The following is a 23,900-nucleotide window of genomic DNA, read 5'->3' as shown; positions in this document are numbered from 1 at the left end:
CGCTCGCCCGCCATTTTCTCCGGGAAATGAGCCAGAAGGAGAACAGCGTCCAGAATCTTGGTCAATTGTGGTTTGGAGTGGCACCGATTTTTCCCGCCACCTGTCCCCGGATGATGTATGGCTTCTCTTCGACTCCGGTTCCTCGGCCTTGTTCGATTTTACGCGCGGATCGGTCCGCCATTTTGCGCGGCAAATGAGCGGGAAGAAACCGTGCCAGCCCGCCGCGATGACTGTTGTTTGGAATCATTTCTGTCAGGCATTCTGTCAGAGAAGCAATGGCGGGAAACTGTGTCAGTCTGTAAGGGGGGTCGTTTGACATTTCACCATGTCAACACATTACCAATGTTTGTCAGAATAGAAATGGCGGGAAACCGTGTCACCCCGTTGACTGTCGTTTGGAATCATTTCTGTCAGCCCTTCTGTCAGAGAAGCAATGGCGGGAAACTGTGTCAGTCTGTCAGAGGGGTCGTCTGATTTCTTCGCCATGTCAACACGCTATTGCAAGTTCTGACAGAGAAGAAATGGCGGGAAGAAACTTTGTCAGCCTGCCGCGACGACTGTCGTTTGGAATCATTTCTGTCAGACATTCTGTCAGAGAAGCAATGGCGGGAAGCTGTGTCAGTCTGTAAGGGGGGGTCGTCTGACACTTCACCATGTCAACACGTTACCAGTATTGCAAAGTTCTGTCAGAGAGGAAATGGCGGGAAACTTTGTCAGCCCGCCGCGACGAGTGTCGTTTGGAATCTTTTCTGTCAGACATTCTGACCGGGCAGGAGTGGCGGGAAACTGTGTCAGACCTCCAGGACTGTCGTCTGACACGTTACATTGTCAACATGTTACTAGTATTGCAAAGTTCTGTCAGAGAAGAAATGGCGGGAAACTTTGTCATCCTGCCACGATGACTGTCGCTTGGAATCATTTCTGTCAGACATTCTGAGTGGCGGGAAACTGTGTCAGACCACCAGGACTGTCGTCTGACACTTAAACATGTCAACACGTTACTAGAAAAGTATTGCAAAGTTCTGTCAGAGAAGAAATGGCGGGATACTTTGTCAGTCCGTCAGGAATGTCGTTTGACATTCCACCATGTCAACATTAGTGCAAAAAAGTTCTGTTAAAGAAGAAGTGGCGGGAAAAACTTTATCAGCCTGTCAGGACTGTCGTCTGAGACGTTACCATGTCAACACGTTACTAGGCCTGTATTGCAAAGTTCTGTCAGAGAAGAAATGGCGAGAAACTGTCAGCCTTTCAGGGAGGTCGTCTGACATTAGTTCAATGTCAACACTTTACTGCAAAAAGTTATTTCTGTCAGAAAAGAAAACTGTGTGTCTGACTGCGCCATATCAAAACATTATTGTAAAAGAAGCTGTACAACGCATTTTGTCTGAGAACTTTAGTGACCTGAAACTGTCAGGCAGTCAGGACTGTCGTGTGACATTCCACCATGTCACTGAAAAGTAAGGTTTTGTCTGAAAAGAAGTGGCGGGAAACTGTATCAGGTCGTCTGACATTCGATGTTGCATAGAATCCATGTCAGTCCACCATGTGGAGTTTTTGGTCTCACTGTCAAAGCGATAAAATGGCGTCAGAATTCGAATTTTCCTTCACCAGCTGACCTGACGTTTTTGCTGTAGATGCCATTGTTTTTATGTCGTATTCATAACTTTAAAACTTTGTCGAAATGCGCAGTAGGAAAAACATACTGTTATAACTTCAATCATCTAAAGATAACTTCAGTTATCTCAAGCTTAACCAAATTGTTGGTGAAAGTCCTCTTCTTGTGTTTTGTAACTATGCTGCCCTGAAAAACTACAAGTCGACCCTTTGGAGGTTATTGACCTTGCCAGCGAAGCCGCCATTTTGTTTGCCCACTGAGGCGGAAGGATCCGTGGCTGTAGAGTCGGGTGATGGGGTCTGTGCAGCGGCGTTAGACAAGCTAGGCCCTGTACAAGATGGCCGTAAAATATAAAAAGAACATGTTACCACTCTTAGTGTCCAAAAAGATTTCTGTCACAAGTTCTGTGTCGGATTGGCGGGAAGAATTGGCGGGAAAGTGAGTCACGCCGTAAGAAGTGTCGTCTGATTTCCCATACTACTAACCAGTGACTACTCCGACATTTTAGGTTCTCCCCCATTTAAGAGCAAACTCCTAGCAGATCTTCGGTGGCAAATCTAAAATCACGTCGACCGTCGGAGGGTTTCCTACATGCCCAAGACCTGTAGCGTCTACCAGGCTTCAGGACATGGCTAAAAAATGTAGAAATTGGCCGACTAGCTATAGAGAGGACGGAGAGGCGCCAAGTGTACATTTTGCATGACTCTCGTCGACCGGACCATTGGCCAACTCTCTCGGCATGTTATCTCTGCATTTGTCCAATTTCTACTCTTTCCAGCCGCCTCCCGAAGCCTGGTAGAGGCTACATTTTTAGACCTGTGCAGGCTGGGTCCATGAGGCAAGCTCGGGGGAGTGTGACAAGATCTTGTTAGATATCGCCCCCGCGGATCTGCTTGGATCTGCCCGAGTGTGTGTCCTGTCCTGTCAGAGATGATGTATGGGTTCCCACCACGGTCTGCCGCGCCGCTAAGGCGAAGACATGTTAGATTTTCCACCCCAAAACGCCCACCGTTTGTGCTTACCAAATGAGCGGAGAAATTACTTATCTAGGGGTTCTGTTAAAGAGGCAGTTTGCAATAATTGCGAGTGTCCCGAGCCGGGACCTGTCGGGGTTTGACAGATCGGCGGCGGAACTTCCCCACTCCGCTGGCGGCGCCCCTCGCACACCCCGCCCGGCAAGCTTCCCACAGCGCGGTCGCTCCGCTACTTTACCCACCTAATGAGCGGGAAGACATCACACATGCACTGCTATGTTACAGTATCAACACGTACAGTTAAACTCAGGATTCTTACATATATTCGGCTCATGGCGTTACTCTCCAAGCAGAGGTTGTGGGGGAATGATCGTTAGCTTTTTTAATGGCCGTTTTTTTTTTGTCGCTACCCCCGTCGGTGGCTGGCGACCTTCTCTGGCTAATGGATACTGCCTGGCCAATTTGATAAATTTCATTTTGCCACCGAAAGGGATCTGCTCGGAGATTATGGCGTTATGTAATCGCAGATTTGGCCCACACTTAGAATGTGTGATGCTGTGGCAGTAGACTCTCAATTTTTATCATTTTAGATTTAACAAGTTGCAGGTAATCTCGTGCCAAGCTGGTGATAATTTTTCCCAAGTTTTGAGCACTGTTAGTAACGTATGCCAGCAGGACGTCTGCGATATTTCCACTTGTTTTTATCACAGCTCCCCTTGATTGCTTTACTCGGTAAACTTCAAACATAATTTTTAGAACTCCGAGTCAGCAAGTTACCGTAACAGATGATGTGAAAAGTACGAACAAAGTTCAAACTGACAAACAGTCTCCTGCAGTGTGGCATCGCGGGCGTTCCCATAACGCTGGGCCTACAGTAAAAGGTCGCCAGGTCAAAGGTCTGAGTGAAACGCCCAGACTGATTAGTCCCGATGACTTAACAAAGCGGCCGGGCAGCCTTGGCATTCTGGGGGGAGAGAAAATAAAGCAAGCAGACAACTCAAGAAACAGCCTGGATGAACTAGGCGCGTGGCCCGCAAAACCCTCTCGCAACATATGTTGATTAGAGAATTTCGGCGAAGTTTCACTCCTTATATTATAATAGTAGTAGCTATTCACTCAAGAGCTGCCTCAAATTGTCTGGAATTTACTTGTGTTTACTTGTGTTTGTTTCTTAAGTAACTTTGTACAACCCCTTTTAACAAATGTCGTGTCGTAGAACTTTAAATCAATCTTGTTATTATAATAAGTCCAGTTGCCAAACTCGCATATCTTGGGTAGCAAAGAGTACCCAGGCGACGAACACTCGTTCGTGTGTTTTGTACATGCAACATTTGAACAAACAAGAGATTGTCAGTGATCTGAACCAACCTGTTTACTTACCATTTGCTATGGACGTCCAGATTTGCCTAACTGTGGAACACAGCTGTAGGCCTCGCAGCGCCGCCCTGCGATTACAAAATGAACTGTACTATATTTACATAGAGCCTTAAGGACAAGGCAACCCTCTCCCAACACTAGACCCAAAAGATTTTGGCCGCTCTTTAGCTGAAGAACTGTTAAAATATGATCTTATATAAATTATTTCAGTGTATCTGAATGATTCTTTACTTTATTCCTATATTATGAATGAGGTCTTCATCTAATACATTGGGAACTACTACATTTTATTCAATAAGCCAAAAGTAACACTTAATGTTGAATAACTTTTATGATGTCACGATGATCATGATGTTGCTAGATTTGTGTGGTGCTGTTGATGTTGACCCCTGCCCTTTGCCCTTTGCTCCAGGTGACGGGAAACTTGCCTCCCAGATTCTGACCCTGCACGGCTATCAAGGTTGGAACCGTTACCATGGCAACTACACCAAACACAAACTGCACGATTACACACAAGACAACATTTTGAAAAAAAATCCATTTGACCTTGATGTCAATGTCATATATATTTTGACCCCTGTGAAGGGCAAACCAAATATGACACTGTCAAGTAGGTCAAATGTCAGGTTAACAAAATGACGTCTCTACTGAATTGTGCCAAAATAACCTACTATACATAATTATTGTATCATATGTAAAAGGCAAAATATTACTAACTGAATTGAAGCTTTGAATAATGTTGCATTTTAAACCCAAATTAAGCACAACTAGCCCATTTCTTTAGTTCCTTAGTTCCCTACTTTTTTTATACCAATACACCCTCTTAGAATTAAGACATTTATTTTTCTAAAACTTCCCTTTCTGTGAACTTGACTTATTTCTTATGTGTACTTTAGACCAGGGCGACGGCAGTAACGACGACTCTGACGAGGCCCAGGCCCGCTTGCGGCTGAAGAGAAAACTGCAGCGCAACAGGACATCCTTCACACAAGAACAGATAGAAGCACTGGAAAAAGGTGATGACAACACGATCCCTATCCTTTTTTCTCTCTAAGGAAAGGGATAAATGGTGCTGTTACTATTTAGAAACCATATCTATAGTAGACATGGGTATATTTAACAAACGCCAGAGGTCGGAAGCTCAACTTCCATAGTTAAAGAGTTTCCCCACTGAGTTCACATAAACAGCGGTATTGTCTATCATGATTATCTATTATTATCATTAACATTGTCTATTATTATTAATATCATTATAGTTAATTGAACCATCATTAACTATATATATCATTACAAAGTCCCCAAACCCGCAGAGTTTGAGAGGACCCACTATCCTGGTCATTAACTTTTGTTATTAACCCGCAGAGTTTGAGCCCTGGTCATTAATTATTGTTATTAACCCGCAGAGTTTAAACCCTGGTCATTAACTATTGTTATTAACCCGCAGAGTTTGAGCCCTGGTCATTAACTATTGCTATTAACCTGCAGAGTTTGAGCCCTGGTCATTAACTATTGTTATTAACCCGCAGAGTTTGAGCCCTGGTCATTAACTATTGTTATTAACCCGCAGAGTTTGAGAGGACCCACTACCCAGACGTGTTTGCGCGGGAACGGCTGGCGGCGAAGATTGACCTTCCTGAGGCCAGGATACAGGTGAGAACACGGATCTGGTCTCTTCTACATGTATACTAGTGTACAAGCTAAGTCGATCTGATGTACGATTTAGACTCCCTCCCTTTACCTCTACGTGCACGTTCACCATTTCCATATACATCCAGCTATATGATAAAGGTAAGAACACACTGACAGCTCTGATTTCTCCTATGTACAAGTAGACACGATTTATGATTTGAGTGCCTTATATGTTCCCCTAAGGGCAAGTAACACCACCATCCCCGCCACACACACACACCTCCTCCCCCATAAGATGTAGTTCCATAGGATCCAGCATTTCCATATGAATCCAGCTATTTGTGTCTATGAGAACAGGACACATTATGTCCTTTCCGCATAGTCATGACCTGTGGCAGATACGACGTTGTACCAGTATAGTTCATTCCAAAAAAGTATTTAGCCTCCTTGTTCCATCTATAGCCTTTAGTTAGTAAAGTAGCTAAGCTGAAATGCAGTTGCTTACCTGCCGTTTCTGGCTGCAGAGCTCAAAAGTTGCTGTTTCTGGTAGCTAAGCTCACACAAATTTGTTTCCTGCCGTTTCAGGTCTGGTTTTCCAACAGACGAGCAAAATGGCGGCGAGAGGAGAAGCTGAGAAACCAGCGTCGTTCCCAGGATAGCGACAGCTCGTCCCCAAGCCGGATACCCATCAGCTCCAGCTTCAGCACGGCCACCATGTACCAGCCCATAGCGCCCCCTAGCGCCCCCGTCATGTCACGCAGCAGCCACGCCGGGCTCACCGACAGCTACTCCTCCCTGCCACCGGTCCCAAGGTGGGAAAAGTGCGTCGACGTTTCCTTACTACATATCAAACCTGTCTATGTGTTTGTCTGTGTTAGAGCTGCAGTTTGAATAAATTTCTCTAGATGGCGTAAATGATGAAAAACTAAAGATACTAGTAGATCAAGAACATTGCATTGTATATGTCAAGCAGATACGCGGACAGAATTTTTTGTTTCTAGATATTTTGTAATATGTACCTCCTACACACACATATTTGATTTTCGTCTTCGTGAAATGCACCCTACTATACTTTTTACAGCGTCCAATTAAGTCATCTTTGGCTCCTCAACTATAGAAACCCCTGCGCTCTGCTACCTTGTAGAGATGAAGATAAAGCGGGCAACCCGGCTCAGAAATATGGATTAAGAATAGTGCTTAAAATGAAACTTAAAAATAGAATTTATCTAGCGAAACGTCTATGATGATACAGTGATCCAGGCGTTATTATATTCAATGCGTTGCGTTCACGACAAAAATACCAGCTTTTGTCTTGCTTCAATCATGTTTATTTATTTATGTTCTCTCACTCCGTCCCTCCCTCAGCTTTTCCGTTCCCGGCAACATGGCGCCCATGCCCAGCATGCAACAGTCACGTGAGCAGACGTCATACTCCTGTATGATCCCGCACTCCACCGCCATGACACCTCGGGGGTAAGTCTGCCTTCTTTTTTTTCATTTTATTCCAACAATTCATGACAATACATCGAGACGGCAAACTAAAGTTTTTTCAACATATTTCATATGCCGCAACCGTCCCAGAGGACAAATACAGGACAGGACAATACTCATTGTCACTTGAGTTAAAATGAGGAAAGTCTGCCTTCAAGTAGCTCTAATTTACACTGGACAAGTTTAAAAGATGCAGGAACTTCGAAATTTTCTTATTTGTTTTATGTAACATCCACTTTCTTCAGTGACTATCATTGAACCTTGAACGGGGACATCAGGATGTTTGACTGGAAATTCCTTGTGTATTTCATTACCTGGATGACTAGCCTTCACCGACCTATCGCAGAGTAGCTCCGGTTTACTCCAGACAAGTTTGGCGTGATTCAGGAACTTAAAAATTTATCAAGAAGAAGCAGTTACTTTCTTTTGAACCATAGATTTGCTTTTGTTTATTTTTGTTCATTTGTTTGTTTACTTGTCCAGCTACGACTCCCTTGCCCTGGGCAGCTACAACCCGACCCACGCGGGGCATCACGTGACCACCACCCACCCCTCCCACATGCAGGCGCCGAGCATGACGGGACATAGTCACATGACCCACGCCAACGGGGGCTCAGCAGGTAACAACACTTACCATAAATAAATAAAATAAATAAATAAATGAACAACACTCATTAATGCCTTCTTTACAAATAAAACCCAGAATCGTCTCTATAGCTTTTCTAAAATATACCAACTTTTATAAACGTTTACGAGTTTCGATTTAGATGTACAAGAGCATCAATAAAGCCTTTAAGCAGGTAAAATTCATGTCATGGCATTCATGTCTTTGCTTTATAGACAAGTGCCTAAAGTGTCATCACGAAGTTTTTTGAGCTAGTGCACAATGGCAAAATTTGCGCCTGGCTTGTTAAGATATGTTCTAATGATGAAAAAGGCCTGTTTTTAGCGCTATTTGCTTGCTGAAATATTTTCTAATGATGAAAAAATACTTTTCTAGCGCTCTACTTGCCGAAATATTTTTCCAGCGCTTGGCTTGCTGATAAAATATTTTAAAATGATGAGAAACTTAAAATGAAAGGCCAGTTTCCAGCGCTTTTTGCTTGCTGAAATATTTTCTAATAATGAAAAAGCGCTTTTTGCTTGCTGAAAAAATTTCTACTGATGAAAAAGGCATGTTTTAGCGCTCGGCTTGCTGAAATATTTTCTAATGATGAAAAAGGCCTCCTGTTTTTCCAGGCCTGATCTCGCCTGGCGTCTCGGTGCCAGTCCAAGTGCCGGGAGCCGTCACAGAGGAAATGACGTCACAATCCTACTGGCCGCGGATCCAATGAGGAGACAGCAGAAGCTATCCCAGCAGCCACTGCGTTTCTCCACCCGCCATTTTGAAAACCCGAGGTCCAACCGGCGTTATGTATTTATTAAGAACTTGGGAAAACTTTTGACAGTGTAACTTTTTGTATCTAAAGCATCTATTGATAATCGAGTGGATTTTGTGGTATAGTTAGCGTGTTGCCTTCTTTTATAAAATACTGGGGTAAAACTTAGGCTGTCAATACATCCGCTTTGTAGGTTTATCAGTTCGCCAATCGCTAGACTAGAATGGAAATTATAGTGCTTTAGATTTTCTGAACAATGAAAAAGAATGATTCAACAGAAAGATTTTGTCATGAATATAAATATTGTGGTGTATTTTCAAGCCAAGGTATTTGTAATAATTACAAGTCTACGTAGCTCAAAATATCTGTATTGTATTCGGCTTTTTGCGTTGATAGAGTATGTTATAGATAGGCTTATTCCCCCGCTGTTGTTGATTTTAGCTGTTGGTGTAGACATTTTTGTTTGTTTATTTGTTTGTTTGTTTAGATATCGGATGTCAGGGTAAACCATCCGTCTATTGTGCTGTTATAAGCAGCAATTGGGACGTCCATTGTTAACCATTCATTATGTTTTATGTATACTTTATGTACGTAACAACTAAATGTCTTGTTAAAGTTTGCTAATTTACGCCTTTTCCAGCAGTTTGCCCGCAATGTTAGTTAGGCCGGTTTCTAGTTTGGATGAAAATTGCGTTTTAGTTTGCTGCACTTTTATTGATTTTATTTAAGCGTATTTTATTCGCTATTACAAGCATTACGCTTTAAAGATTTCGGGTATCGAAAAATATTTACAAAAATGCAAAACAAGCAGCTTTCAGAAAAATAGCAGATACCGTTCAGGCTAGCATGTGATTTTTTTATCGCTGCCATTTACATATTTTGTGAGGCCATAATTTGTTTTTACGTCTTTACGTGCTGTATGTATTACTTTAGATTTTATGTAACAATATCAAGCATATCAAGTCTAAATCCATCTTTCTGTATGTTATTAAGTCGTATTAATCAGACCTCTGGTAGTAGGAAGGTGTTTGTTTATGTCGTAACCATGACGACACACCTGAGGTTAAAGGTCAGACCGGTTTTTACACAGTGAACGTTAATAAACAGCGAACCAATCAGTAGCAAAAAGTGAAATCTTACTATCTGTACAGGCTTTTCATTGGACGTCAGTTTCGCCATGTTACAGTACAGCGTAACCCACCAATATGGCCGCTCGGTAGTCAACTCATAATCATTATGATGTCAATTAAAAGCCTTTGTTCAGCTATTTAGGTAGTCCAAATAGTTTATCAAATGTTTGTCACTTTGAATCAGTCAAAGTCAGTCAAAATATTACAAATTACTGGTATTATGGTTTTATTTACAGCAATGTTTTATTATGTCATATCAGCCTCAATATGTTTGCAAACGCTTGTATAGCTACGAAGGAAGGTATTTGTATGATTTGCCCTGTCTTTCCAAATCAGTGACGATCTTTTTGAAACCATACAAGGTGATAGTTCAGGCTTTCGTTATGTGCATTTTATGAATATCTTTACATTTAAAACTATTCAATCTAAGATTTTAAGTGTTTTGTTCAGTCCTTTATGTTTTATGTTTCGTTTTAGATGTAGAGTAATAACTGCGGTTGAAAACCAGTACTGTGGGTGATGACTGTATATTGTGCAGACTATATATGTAGGACTTTTGTATCGTAAGGCTGTTGCCGAGGTGCGTCAACATGCCCTGGTGTGTTCTGGGAAGGGTCACGTGTCTGTAACTTGACACCAGGTGGCCATGTTGGATTAGAACCACAGGAGAAACATGATTTTAAATATATGTTCTACAGCCCTTCAAAATTGACGTTCCTCTTTGTAAACAAAGAAATAAACCTTTAAAATAGAACCATAAGTTATGACGAAAAATAAACAATCAATAAGAGCATTTTAAAAACACCACAACCTGCCCCACCTATGTTTAAACTAATGAGAAAACATTGTTTTTGCTCAACTATGCCCTACAGATACATTGCACGATGTCTACATTCCATCACCTGTAAAAAAATGCCAACATCACATCGTTTTTTTCACAATGATTTTATGATAGGGAAGGAAACGGTACCAATCAAATCCAACAATTTTCCACTAACCAAATCTCGCCACCAATTCTCGCGAGAAATGAAAGTCCTGTACCACGTGGGTATGTTGGCGTATGTTGGAAAATTTGCCTCATATTGTTATTCATTAAATCCAGCAGGTATGTACAAAATGTATCATACCGACGTTGCAGTGAAATATTCCTCCTGGTGAAAGTATATTACTCCTTTTCTTACTGATTGTGACTGGTGAGAGATACTATTTCCGGCGAGACGGGCTTTATTTTTACGTCATCAGCCATATGATCATGTGGTCTATTTTACACAGTCTTCAGTGACGTCACAACACTGGAATAAAGTCCACATGTTGCGGGGAAAGTGTGTCGGTCTCAGTGCATTGTGGGTAGTGAGACAGCATTTACTGATAGAGAAAGGTTTGGAAGTTTGAATACAGAATAGAAAATGATTGAAACATGATTAGAAAGATGAATGGATGGATGGAAGAGTGGATGGATGGATGGATGGATGGATGGATGGATGGATGGATGGATGGATGGGTGGGTGGGTAGATGGATGGGTGGATGGATAGAGAGATGGGTAAATGGGTGGATGGATGAAAAGGTAAGTGAATATCTGGGATAGATTCCATGTATGGACTTCTTGAGTTGGATTCAGTTGGAAAAATCACAGCTATAGCAACGGATAAAGTTCTATTTATCAAGAATAGTTCTGGCTATCCAATGGATTTACAACAAAACTCACTCTTTGGTTCTCAAATATGACAAGAAGACATTCTAACCCAGAAGCTACTTCACATGAATTGAAAGTTACAAACATATACTTAAATCTTAAAGCTTCCATTCACCATGAAATAGCCATTGCTTTCCAATAGGTTTACAAAAACTTGTTTTTGTTGACTCAAATATAACAAGAAAACATTCTGATTAAGAATCTACTTCACATGATTTCAAACATAAAAATTTATCGGTTTAAATCTTAAGGTGGCATCTAAAATGTAATCATGAAAAGTTGAAGTAATGTGGTGTCAAAAAAACAACTGTACATTTAAAAAAAGGAAAAAGTTTTGAGGGGCAAAAAAATTGAAAGTCTCAAAACTCGTCATGTATGAATCCGTCGTCATCATCATCGTACCTCAGGGTGTCAATCACTTCCGGGTCAGCCTCGATCTCGGACCGGGTCAGTTTCCCGTCCTAGAAGGGAACAGATAAGACAAGTATCAGCATGGATAGTGTATTAGTTAAAACCCAAAGAAATGCCTATCTAATTAAAGGAATGTTATTGATTCCGTGTACAGTCAAAATTGCCCAAGCGCCAAAACCTCTACAAGACGGCCATCTGGCCATATCAAAAGCTTTTTTTTTTCCGTCCACTAGCTAGGTAGTCGTCTTAGACAAACTTGACTGTGTTTTCTGTAGAAAACCTTGAATGAGGCTACCCTGCTGTTTGAAAACTGACCTAAAAGAAAAAAGTGAATATGAAGCAATTAACCCGGTGATCTGCTATGAAGGATACAAAACACAGAACCCTCCGTATCTAATTTTTGTGCAGCTTGTTACTAATAACTTCTTTGATTAGGTATATGAATTTATTTGTGGTGGAACGGATTGGCATTTCTTTCCTCAATACATGCTATTGTTAAAAGCTGAATCAAAACAATCTACACATAAAAACTCCTCACCTCGTCCTTGTCCAGCTTGGACAAGACGTCCTTGACCTTCTCCTCGTCCTCCTTGATCATGTCCAAGGTCGGCCCCAGGACCCACTCCTTGACCTCCGCGTGGCTCAGCTTCCCGTCCGCGTCCTTGTCAAATTCCTGGAACTCGGGGTCTTCCTGGAAGTCACCGCCATGCGCCGTACCCTCATCCTCTCCTGCGGCAGAAATGGGGTTGTTTGTTTGTTTGTTATGTTTTAATACCGAAGGAAAACACATTCCCGAAGGAAAACATATTGTTTTTGCTCTGTTTCCTCTTCTTCCGTTCCAAACACTGACCAGGTCAATGACCTAAACCAGACTGCCTCTCACCATGGTGATTGGTGTTTGGTTACATAATGTTGCAATTTTATAGTACGCATTTGTTTGCAAATGTTACTTTTCTAGTTGGTCTTTTTTTGTTTATTTGTTTGGGTCATTTCTGGCATTTGTGTGCTCATTAAATGTTAAAATCGGTCATTGAGGTCATGAGGGAAGGGGTCAGTGTCAGACACAATATAGCAAGATACAGGTCTCATGGTTGAAGTCCATAAACATGTAGTCTGAGTAAATCTATGCAACATGCACAGATAGGTGTTTAGAAGCCATAAAATGACTAATATCACTTCTGCACCCCCCCCCCCCCCCACACACACTGTTGCTTGTTGAATTTAAATGCTATTGGCGCTGTCGGTGACCATACTGTTTGGGATTGATATGACTAGTGTCCATGGTGACCGATGAGCTTTTTGAACTGTTTGAGTAGTGGCCAAAAATCACAGGTCCCTATGTATTTTTACAGTTTGTCTAGCCGAGTCAGTTTTGTAACGTAATGGATTTCAGATATATGTAGTAAGATACAGCAGAAGAATGTTCTCACCCCTGTACTCATTGTAGCTGACGGCTCCGTCGCCATTCCTGTCCAGGTCTTCAATAGTTTCCTGAAAAAGAGAAGGACACGATATTTTAAAAGCCTGTCGTGTGTATAGACGTCTGGCAGTTGTAAAGCGCTACGGTGTATGATCATGTAAGAACGTGTACAAGTGTGATCAGCTAGACAGGTAGTGCATGTGTGTGTTAGGGTTAGAACAGGGTTATTTTGGAACAACTCTCCTTTAGCTTCCCACCCGTGGTTGTCAGCTGTTCTTCTAGGGGAGAGTGGAGTACATAAAAACATTACAATACATCACTTACAATTACATTAAGTTACATTACATACAGTTTTTAAAAGAGAAATGTGTAAGATTGTATGTGATTTGCTTATTCATGTCCCTCATGTGCTTTAGTAGGCCTTGTTTGAACTTCTCATGTGATGACACTGTTTGTAGCCCATGTGGTAGAGAGTTCCATGCTGCAGCAGTTCTGTGAAGGCTTTTTTAGTGCTGTTTGTTTTTTGCTTGCCTAGTCTGAAGGGTGGTGTTAAGGCGTATGGATACACACCAGTGTGATGAGGTCGTGCATGTGCGGGTATTCCTCCGCCCACAGAAAGGCGAGGAACTCTTCCTTGTCCAGGGCGCCATCTTGGTTCTGGTCGGAGGCGTTGAAGCGGGTGTGGTCCTGCTGAACCGTCCGGCCGAACGGGCCCTCGTCTTCGGGAAACTCTGGAGGAATGAAGGAGGGAGTGAATAAATGGATAAATAATGAGTGAATGAATGGATGGATAAATGAGTGAATGAATGGATCGGTGAGTGAATGGATGGAGAAATATATGAATGAATATGGTGGCAACAACTATCAAACAGCAAAACTACAAGTGCAATCTATTCTACATTTCTAACTGCTGGGTATTATAGACTGCATTATCATCAGGTCTGGCTTCTGGAATGAAGTACAAAGCAACTGACAAACAAGAGGTTGGAATTGGGAAGTATGTAGGTTAAAGCTTGGAATTAAGGTTGACTCACCGTCGGTGTAGAATTTCTCCTTCAGCTGCTGAAACGTCAGTTTTTCACCAGGAGGAACTTCCATGGAATCCCACTGGAGTAAAGCCAAAGAGAAAAGCAAAAATCTCCTGTTTATTCATTTTTTAAAGTTTATTTTGTTACATAGATATATTACCTATTAGGAAGGAAAAGTCGTTAACAGTACAAGATTGGATGGTTACTACAAATTTACATTTGAAACGTAAATGAAAACTGTTAATCTTCACATGGTCTATCCCAACAAATTATTGCTCAGTTCATTCTTCCTCAAACACATTCATATATTCATGGTGAGCAGCCCCCTACCTCTGTCCTGCTACAAAATGTAACCCAACACTGCTACAGTAATAGTTACCATGGTGACAGACGTCTGGTCCTGGTCAATGAACTTATTTGTTCGGAGAAGAAGAAACTGAGCAAAAACTATATGTTTCCTTCTGCAAACATAATGCCCAAAATGTGCGATGCCCTGCCTAATTTGTAATATTGACCTTTGACACTAAGAAGCTATCATATTTCTGACCTGCTCGTCCGCGTCTTCCCAGAGGTCCCTGTTCCGTTCCCGAAATGCAAAGTTCTTCAACTCCTCCTGCGTCACCAGTCCGTCATGGTCAGGGTCAAGATGGTCCAGCCGCTCCCACAGCTACACAAACAGAAAAACAAACAAACAATGCAATAAATCAACAAACAACCAGGGTGCGTCACCACTCCGTCATGGTCAGGGTCAAGGTGCTCCAGCCTCTCCCAGAGCTAAACAAACAAACAAACAAAGAAACAAATAAATAAACATACACTTAGGGAGCGTCACCACCACGTCATGGTCTGGGTCAAGGTGGTCCAGCCGCTCCCGTAGCTGCATTTGTCAGTCAACAAACATACAAACAAACAAACCAAAACGTTGGAGCATCCAGGGACTTTTGCCACCCTGAAATCACATTGGTTGCCTGTAAGGCATCATTACTGCTTGACGTCCATAAACAACGTTGCGTACGTGACTAAACACACGCATACAGCACATTATCTATAACTGTGAAGAATCAAGTGGCAGACATAACAGTAGGAGAAAATAACTTGCTACAGCTTATAATATTACACCGGTAATCATGACTGAACTAGTATTTCTGGGAGACTGTACAACAATAATACTTAGGTTAGGGACCAGAAATGAGGTGGTGTACTAGCCTCCAGTTCGGCTCATTGTCAGCAAAAAAGGGAGACAAATTTCCCCCTCCGAAGCAAATGGACTACGGTAGCTGATCTCTCATGGCAAATTATCATTCATCATGAAAAATTATCATGGCAAATTCTCCCTACTGGGCTAAATCTTACTGATGTGTCAGCGGTAACGTTGTTATTCTAGTGGAGACTGTGCGTGTATATGGCTATATAATGTAGGACCCCATGGTAGAACCCTGTAGCCAGCGCTTTAATATCTCCAAACAGAACACCGATAATCCACAACCTAACATCTGCTTGGGGATGACGTGTGTTCCCCCGGGACTAGGGCTGCGGACCGGTACACTGTACCGGTCCAATACCGTAAAAATCGTTTCGGTACAGGTCCAAAATACCGGATCATGAAGTAACGAGTATGTACCGAAATACCTAGTTTACACCATGTATATGACTAAAGATAGGTAAATCCTACCACAAAGACGAAAAATTAGCACTGGAAAAGACGTAAACACCGTCGATTGATTTGAGATCCTCAGTCTCACGAGACATCGCGAGAGTGTGGCTGATCCAGGGTTGTGATTGGTCAACAAACTCAAATCAGGTCAGAGGTCAGTCATTTTCCCTTCCCTCCAACACTTTATTATTGTTTCTGTGTCATGATTGAAAAAGTGAAGAACACGTGTTAATTTGTCAAATTGTTCAGGTACAGGTACAGGTCCGGACCTGTACCTAAACCTCTGTACCAGTACCTGTACCTGTACCTGATGTTACGTTTAGGTACGCAGCCCTACCCGGGACTGTTATTGTCCTCAGGTCATTGACCCGTGACGTCACGTGTTGTGCCGTGCCAGTACCGGTTCTGTAGGCTACGTTTCCGCATGCCCCCCTCCCCATTCATACTCGCCTCATGTTCTTAATTAATATACATGTATTCCTCACCTTATGTTATAACTATACAACGTTTGTGTATATAGACAACCCACCCACTACTGTTCACCCCAAATTTGTTCTCTTACCTTAACAACGAATGCGCCCGGGACAATAACAATGGAACGGTCACTTCCGGGTCGTGTTTTCCATGTTTTACGTTCTAACACAGGAACACTACAAAAGCGCCTTTCTGGCTTAGACTCTCCAAATGGTCAACACCAGTGTTTGGCACAAATTCTGCATGTATCTTGCTGTCTACTGCCCCATGTTAGCATGCGGGGATCATGTCGTTAGTGTGCTGTACAGTCCCTTGTTTTTGTCTTTCATGGTAACGCCCCCCCCCCCTTGTTGTTTTACGTTCTAACGCAGTAAAGCAACATCAGCACCGTTCAGACTTAGACTCTCCAAATTCAGGACCACAACGTTTTTGTAGATGCTACCTTTATCCTACTTCCCCTGCCACATGTTGACACGCGGGGATCATGTTGTTACTATGCTGTGAGTTTATTCAGTCCCTTGTTTTTGCCCGTACATGGTAACGCCCCCCTCCCCCAGTTCGATGCCCCTGTCATGTACAGACTAATTGTCTGCACCATACGGAATATTCATGCGTTTTACCTCATTAGCATTCATTCTACTGTAAGCAATGGTTCTACGTGTACTAAACGCCTTGCCTTAGAAAATGTACGTTCGGTGACATTGCGTATTTTGATAAAGCCTTTTCAGTGGTCTTTATTACATATTTTACGTTATCTTTGGTAATAAAAGGAGATATTTAAGTCCAGCACCCTACAGCTAAACCTAGTCCTCCTTGCAGACCTTAAGGTGACGAAATGCATAATATTTCCTTTGGATAAAATGTCAAAGGTATCTAGATACCAACATGAGTATTGTTTACAAAGAAATCAATACGAACATGCACTGAAACACGAAATCACTGTTCTGTGTACCAACCTTTTTCTTAGCCTCCTCGTCGGCCAGCGTTGAGGCCATCACAGCCAGCACCACGGCTGCCAGGTACACCTGCTGTAGCTTCATGCCGCCTTCAACGCGGTCTGCAGAACTAGACTATACAACGTTGTGGTATGACTGGTACTGGAATTAGGATGGATCTGACAGTGGAGAAGCCACACAGGTTGGTACTCAAGTGAAACCAGAAGTGTACAGGTGAAAACAGACCTGCACAGGTATGACGTGCTCAGGTATGACTTACACAGGTGTGACCTGCCCAGGTAAGACGTGTCCAGGTAAGACGTGGCAACACCTGGTCGCACCACACGTGCTGCATGCCGGTCTGGCGCCGTGCATTTCCGGGTCTGGGCGCGATGCACCACGGGATAGTTAAGACCGTTTAGTTCTTATTTGTACTACACACCCGACTGGCCTGTCGGTTTTAAGAATCTTTTAATTGCGTTAAATGAGTTTGAATAGGGTACTTTTTAATCTACTATGTGTATCCAAACACGCACTTCAGCCTTTGGCTGCTATGTGTTTTGATGAATAAGCCTTTAATTCTTTTATTTATTCTGTGTGTGTTAAGCCCTGCACACGTTCAAGGTCAAATTACGGATATCCACAAAGGAAGGAGTATTAACCATTGTGAACACTGGATCAAGATAAAATTGTGTTACTAAGGTTTACTTTGGAAGTCTGAACACAGAACCGGTGTGCATTGAAGCGGTAAAGGTACTGATTTATGCTGATAAATGTCTATATAATGAAATCTCGTGGGCTCTCGCGAGAGAAACTGCACACCAAAAAAGGCTGAGAGCTGCACATTGCAAAGTGACATGCCCCAGACAATTAACCTTACATTGTTATTCATTAGGTGCATTAGGTATATGCAATAGTATCATACCGGCGTTGCAGTGAAATATCCATCTTGGTTAAATAAAATATATTACTCCTCTTTTTCTTATAGGCTGTGACTGGTCATAGTTCATTTAACTCACAGCATTTAACTTACAACATGTTTTAAAATAGTTCATAATATAGTTACAGTCAACACCCAAACCGAGAGTTTTTTGCAGCCCACACAGGGGCGTACCCGAGGGAGTCATGCACTCAAATACCGCACTATTAATACACGCACCGACACCTGCAGATTTTCTTTTTTTCCCTGTACCATCCCACAGTGGAACTCCTTACCGGGCCCGGTAGTAACGGCTCCCAATGTTGAGTCGTTCCGGGCCGGGCTGGCGGCCTGCCCGCCTTAGCCTTGACCTCCTCCCCCCCTAACGGCACCCCTCGCGGGGTTATTTGGGAGTATCAAAGACGAAGGCGAAGAACTCATTAAGCAGCCATGTGATTTATTTAACATGGTGGCCTATTCAGTAACGTCACAGCACTGAAAACAAAGTTGAGTTGCCTTTTTGCTGTTTGCAGAAACATTGTTTGGCTCTCCATGAATTATGGTTAAATGTTGGATGTACGGAAGGTTTGAGAATGGAGTTTAATACAAACAGAAAGGCCACAGACAAGGGAGGACACGAGAAAATTGGTTTGGATCGACTGGTTGAAATGTATACATTGAATAAAAATAAATGAATGAAAAATAAAGCTAAATCATATATATGCTGTACCGCTTGTACGTTTACATGGTATAAGAATGCGAATGTGTTTCTAAAACGGTGCTTTAGAAACATTGGAAAGAAGCTAATGTTTAAAGATATTGATATTATGTTAACATTTTTTTTAAATATATTATCAAGTTCGAAGTTCCTGTCAAAACTTTTGCCACCCTTACAGTGCAGCCTGGCTTTAGAGTTGAGGGGCATGACATAGAAATTATGAAAAAGTGAGAGTGTCTTCAGGGGCCAATTATATGATGAACAAAAGACACTGTCGCCTGCCGTCTCTTAAGATGACCTATGCACTTAATGGCCCTGGCTTCAAGGAGGATGGCATAAAGGCTTGCGGGGATCTTAAGGGGCAATTATTAAGGAACAAAAGGCCCAGACGCTATAAGTTCTCAGCCTTCAATCTTAATTATGAAAAGTGCAGACAGGAACAAAGAAATGGGTAGACATGCAGGTCTGCAGGTGCGGGTAGCTACAGTTTTACCCTGAGGAAAGTTAATGATATGATATGAATCTTTATCGCATGTTCTTGCCCAGATGGGCTAAATGCACAAGAGGGTATCCAGTATGCCAAACATGAGTATTGCATAATGGAACGCTATATACTAATGAAAAGTGCTAGGAATCTATAATTACAACAATACTATATACTACCTATCATCTACTGTTAGTTGCTCTTTCTTCTCTCTTTTTAAAACATCTGGAAACATAATTACATAGGTTGTCTACTGTCGTACATTCGTTTTTGCATGACATGACGTGTTTAAACGTGTCCTGCTTTGACATTTTCTTACATACATACAAAAATGTAAAAATATGTAACTTCGCAAAAAACAAAAGGAGACCGACTCAGATGGCCTAATTGTTAAATAACTGTGAAGAAACTTCTGCCCTGAAGGTTTGGAAACACAAAGAGAAAGACGTAATTGTCAAATCACTGAGAAAATATCTCTGACCTGAAGCGTCGGGGAGGTCAGAAAAAGGTCAGCGTAAAAGAAGAAAAAGTGCTTATTGTTGAGCTTTTTTTTTGCCTCTACCAGGCTTCGGGAGGCGGCTGGAAAGAGTAGAATTCGGCCAAATAGAGAGATAACATGCCGAGGGAGGTGCTGCAAAAAAGTATTCTCTCTAGCAGACCAACTCCTCTGGCATGTTTCTCTCTATTTGACCGATTTCTACTCTTTCCAGCCGCCTCCCGAAGCCTGATCGGCGGCATGTCAGGACTCGAACTCGGGACCTGTCGAGCACGCTGCCGCTACGCCACGCGACCCCACTGATGCGAGTTTATGTCAATGTTTAGGGCACGCCGATGCAAGTTAGACATCCAGGTAATGAAATGTTTGGGGCGTTACAGCAAAACTTGTAAACTCTGAAACAGATGTGTGTGTTGGAGTCCTGGAGGCAGGTCTGATCCCCGGGGCCAAACTGTAACTTACGCCAGTTGTCGGCACACAGTCTGAACTTTCACTCTCAAAACAGAACAACAGAACACGACTGTAGACAGGCGTAAACATATCAGAAACATTTCGGATATGCAGGTTTTGAGTAATCTCTAAGCAGGTCCATTTCGGTGGCAAGACAATATCCAATAGCCAGAGAAGGTCGCTGGTCATCGACGGGGGTAGCAAAAAAAACGGCAAAAAAAACCCCGGCCATATGTATGAAAAGCTAACGATCATTCCTCCACAACCTCTGCGTGGAGAGAAGGTTTTGAGTTTGTTTTTGCAAAAGATATTAGCCAAAACTGTGTCCAAGGAGATACCTCGGCCGTTTGTCGCAATGCACGAGTGACGAGTTTAATCGACGGAAAAGGGGGGGGGGGCGTTGTCGCAGCTGATGACAGTAAAAACGCCGAAACCTGCGCGAATGAACAAATATGAATGAAAACGACCACTGCAACTTTACGAAAAAGTAAATTACTCGTACACATCCCGGGTAGAGGGGAAAACACGGTGAGCATTATATTTTAAAGAAAACAGGAAAAAGTTATCGAAAGTTATAGCCCCGTTCACCCACCACCCAGCACCACTGGCTGTAGGCAATGTACAATTAGCCCGACCTAACAAGATCTGCAGACAGGATTTCCACTGGAGGGTACGTTCGCAGAGCCACGAGGATGGGAAAGAACGAATTCCACGCAACAAAGGGGGCGTTGGCGCGCATGCGTGCTGACACCCGGACGATAACATATTTAACGACAGTAAAAATTTTGGGCATGATTCTTAACAAATCATTTGATATAATGTTAACAGGGCTGATAAGGGTACAAATGTGTTTTCATGTAGTAGCTAGCGAACTGCACACCCACAGCGATTGAAGCTAGCCTCCGTAGCAGGTTTATAGAACTGGGGGTTCGGTGATCTGATTAGCCCAGTTCTAAAAACGGGGGTAATTCAACCAGGCCGGCTATGCTGTCTATATGCAATTAGAAAATAGCACATAAAAGATCCCAAAGACCCTAAAGACCCCCCAAACCCCCAGTTTTTGGCATGATGTGGAGGCTAGATTAAAGCAAAAGTGCAGAAACCTGGGTACATCTATATGAGATTAAATATTGGACACTCGTAAAACAGGTTTTGTCACTAGAAGGTGACGTTAGTTTTAAATTAACCAATCCCAGGGCTCGGCTGTGCAAAAGTAGAACAACGAATTAAAGAGATATTCGGTCATCTCATGTCTACCAGTAATGACCACACAATAGAAAAACTATGTGAATTCATCTCCAGCTGCTTTAGAAAGAGAATCATCAAGACCTTTGTTTTGTATTTTATCCTTCTATCCTATGTACTATGTTACTCAGTATGATGTATATATGTAACATCATGGTCCGATGTATGCATTTAGCCCCGTAGGCACGAACATGCAAATAAAGATTCGTTATATATATAATAACCAGCCCTCAGGCTCGGTTTGGCCTACAAAGTAAGCTTCCGGGCTTTTTTGCGTCCAGTCTGGCACCGCAGTTTGCAGGTACCGACGTGTTTCCGGCCTGGTGAGTACAGATCTCCTTTTGACTCTCTTTCCATAGCCTCCGATCCATAGCACGCCAAAAACTGGTGGTTCTGGGGGTCTTCAGGGTCTTTGGGAGCTTTTATTTGCTATTTTCTGATTGCGTATTGACAACATAGCCAGCCTGGTTGAATTACCCCCGTTTTTAGAACTGGGCTAATCAGAAAACAGCCGAAGACCACCAAACCTCCAGTTCTATAAGCCTGCTACGGAGGCTAACAGCAACGTTAGTCTCCGTAGCAGGCTGCAAACTGCAGTGCCAGACTGGGCGCAAAAAAGCTCGGACCCTTTTAGCACACAAATTCAGTTTGGTCGCCGCCCGCTCGCCAGCAAGAACTGGAAAGAGCGCCGGCTGCCAGTTAACATGTCCTGTGTATTGCACGGTTACGCAAACACGTAGATTTCTGTTTCTGAACATCCTGCAATATTCTTAAAGGTTTTCATTTTTATTCATTGGTTTCTAAAAAAGAAAGGACAGCATACACCCTACCTGTGAAAGGCCTTGGGGCTGTGCGATGCGCTGGTTTTGCTGGGCGCTGGGGCCGGGGCGGGCCGCGTCCTTCAATATGATTGCACTTTTCAGCATTATTCTTTTGAGTGTGGGAAAATAAAGTGAAGCTATAGCACTAGTCCTTTTCAGAGTTATTATTTTGAGTGAAGGAAAATGAAGTGAAGCTATGATATGATACTTTTGGTCGGCATATTCGGCAGTTTTTTTTTTTGACAGAAAATGGGGCGTCGTCACAGTGGAGATGAAACGTTAAGTAGAACGTTATGACTTTATGAATTATGAATATATTGCCATATTGAATCATGAATATATTGCCAATTGCCATAAACGCACCGACTGGTCAGATATTTTGTTGAGTTGTTCACTTTTAGAAACAAAAAGAAGGTATGATCCGGTAGTTTTGGTCAGCGTACTTAACAGCTTTTGATTGACAGAAAAAGGGGCGTTGTCACAATGGAGGTCAAACGTTACAGAAGAAAATTTTAGCTTTATGGACATGTGCACGCCAAACATGCCTTTGCCATTAAGAAAGACCGCATTGTAATTCTTTGGTTTTAAGATACACCAAAACACTTCGACATCTATGGCCACGATTCTGGAAAGTTTGAAGGTACAATCCCATTCTTTGGTCGGCGCACATGACAGGTTTTGACTGACAGAAAAAGGGGCGGTGTCACAGTGGAGATCGAACATTATGACTTTTCGAGGGGACTTTTTTCATATCCAAGTACTGACTGGTGAGCTTGTCTTGGGAAGAAAACGATGAATTTGTCAGTTTTGGTAATGAAGGGAAGCGATTGATTTTTTTTAGTTTTAAAAACGTTGGATTTTTCAGTTTTAGAACTAAAGTGAAGCTTGAGATCTCACCAGTGTCACCGACGAAAGGTAGTGGAAGCTAGCTGAAACGTCTGACCGTTTCCAAACCCATATCCAGTTGCTTGAGTAACTCATTTTTGGCTTAAAGTGAATCTATACTCCGGTTTTGGTCGGAACATTCAACAGCTTTTGATTGACAGAAAAGGGGGCGTTGTTGTAATGGGGGTCAAACGTTAACATTATGACTTTTCGAGGAGACTTTTGTCATAGAAGTACTAACTGGTCTTGGGAAGGAAAAGTTGGATTTTTTTTAGTTTTGGTAATTAAGTGAAGCATTGTATTTTTCAGTTTTTTTCAGTTTTGGATATAAAATAAAGTTGAGATTTCAGAAGTGCCACCGATGAAATGGTGTCTGACCGCATATCCTCAAAACCATATATTAAGTAGCTTGAGCAGGTTTTACGGTACTTTTTGATTTTGTTGACACGGGCACACCGTAAAGTTGGTTTACATTTTGGCGGTTGGTAAATACTGGATCTAAATGACTCCAGTCGTAATTAAGTTAGATTGACAGCCTGGTGGATATGCAGTAGGGCTGTTGTACCGGTTATACAGGTACAGGAACTGGGTTGAAACGCGCCAAGGGGCTGCTATACCTGCTACACAATATAGGTACAGAAATTTAGCTTCTATCAGGCTTCGGAAGGGGG

At 42.4% G+C, this 23,900-nt stretch overlaps 2 protein-coding genes across 7 annotated transcripts in view; one reads left to right on the top strand and one right to left on the bottom strand.

The window, feature by feature from the left end:
• Nucleotides 1–9,833, top strand: part of LOC109481743 (paired box protein Pax-6-like) — a 103,206-nt gene extending 93,373 nt beyond the window's left edge. For 4 of the 6 annotated variants that reach the window (XM_019784334.1, XM_019784336.1, XM_019784338.1 and 1 more), the window contains 7 exons: nucleotides 4,379–4,426; nucleotides 4,863–4,982; nucleotides 5,534–5,616; nucleotides 6,181–6,416; nucleotides 6,961–7,068; nucleotides 7,570–7,706; nucleotides 8,326–9,833. In XM_019784334.1, coding sequence (XP_019639893.1) covers nucleotides 4,379–4,426; nucleotides 4,863–4,982; nucleotides 5,534–5,616; nucleotides 6,181–6,416; nucleotides 6,961–7,068; nucleotides 7,570–7,706; nucleotides 8,326–8,420 — 827 coding nt within the window. In that variant the 3' untranslated portion in view covers nucleotides 8,421–9,833. Of the gene's footprint in view, nucleotides 1–4,378; nucleotides 4,427–4,862; nucleotides 4,983–5,533; nucleotides 5,617–6,180; nucleotides 6,417–6,960; nucleotides 7,069–7,569; nucleotides 7,707–8,308 lie in introns of all 6 variants that reach the window. The other 2 variants (XM_019784335.1, XM_019784339.1) reach the window with 2 other exon arrangements.
• A 6-nt stretch (nucleotides 9,834–9,839) lies between these two features.
• LOC109481745 (calumenin-B-like) lies at nucleotides 9,840–17,382 on the bottom strand. Its single transcript, XM_019784341.1, has 7 exons — nucleotides 17,233–17,382; nucleotides 14,696–14,815; nucleotides 14,155–14,227; nucleotides 13,691–13,851; nucleotides 13,131–13,191; nucleotides 12,239–12,429; nucleotides 9,840–11,750 (listed from the first exon to the last, which is right to left on the bottom strand). The coding sequence occupies exons 1-7, from the start codon at nucleotides 17,314–17,316 to the stop codon at nucleotides 11,649–11,651; spliced, it is 792 nt and encodes a 263-aa protein (XP_019639900.1). The 5' UTR covers nucleotides 17,317–17,382; the 3' UTR covers nucleotides 9,840–11,648.
• Nucleotides 17,383–23,900: the final 6,518 nt, after the last annotated feature.

Source organism: Branchiostoma belcheri, unplaced genomic scaffold (genome assembly GCF_001625305.1).
Source record: "Branchiostoma belcheri isolate BF01 breed outbred unplaced genomic scaffold, Haploidv18h27 scaffold57, whole genome shotgun sequence".
Classification (NCBI taxonomy): Eukaryota; Metazoa; Chordata; class Leptocardii; order Amphioxiformes; family Branchiostomatidae; genus Branchiostoma; species Branchiostoma belcheri.
The sequence above is the reverse complement of the archived record's forward strand: the minus strand, read 5'-3'. Positions and strand labels throughout refer to the sequence as shown.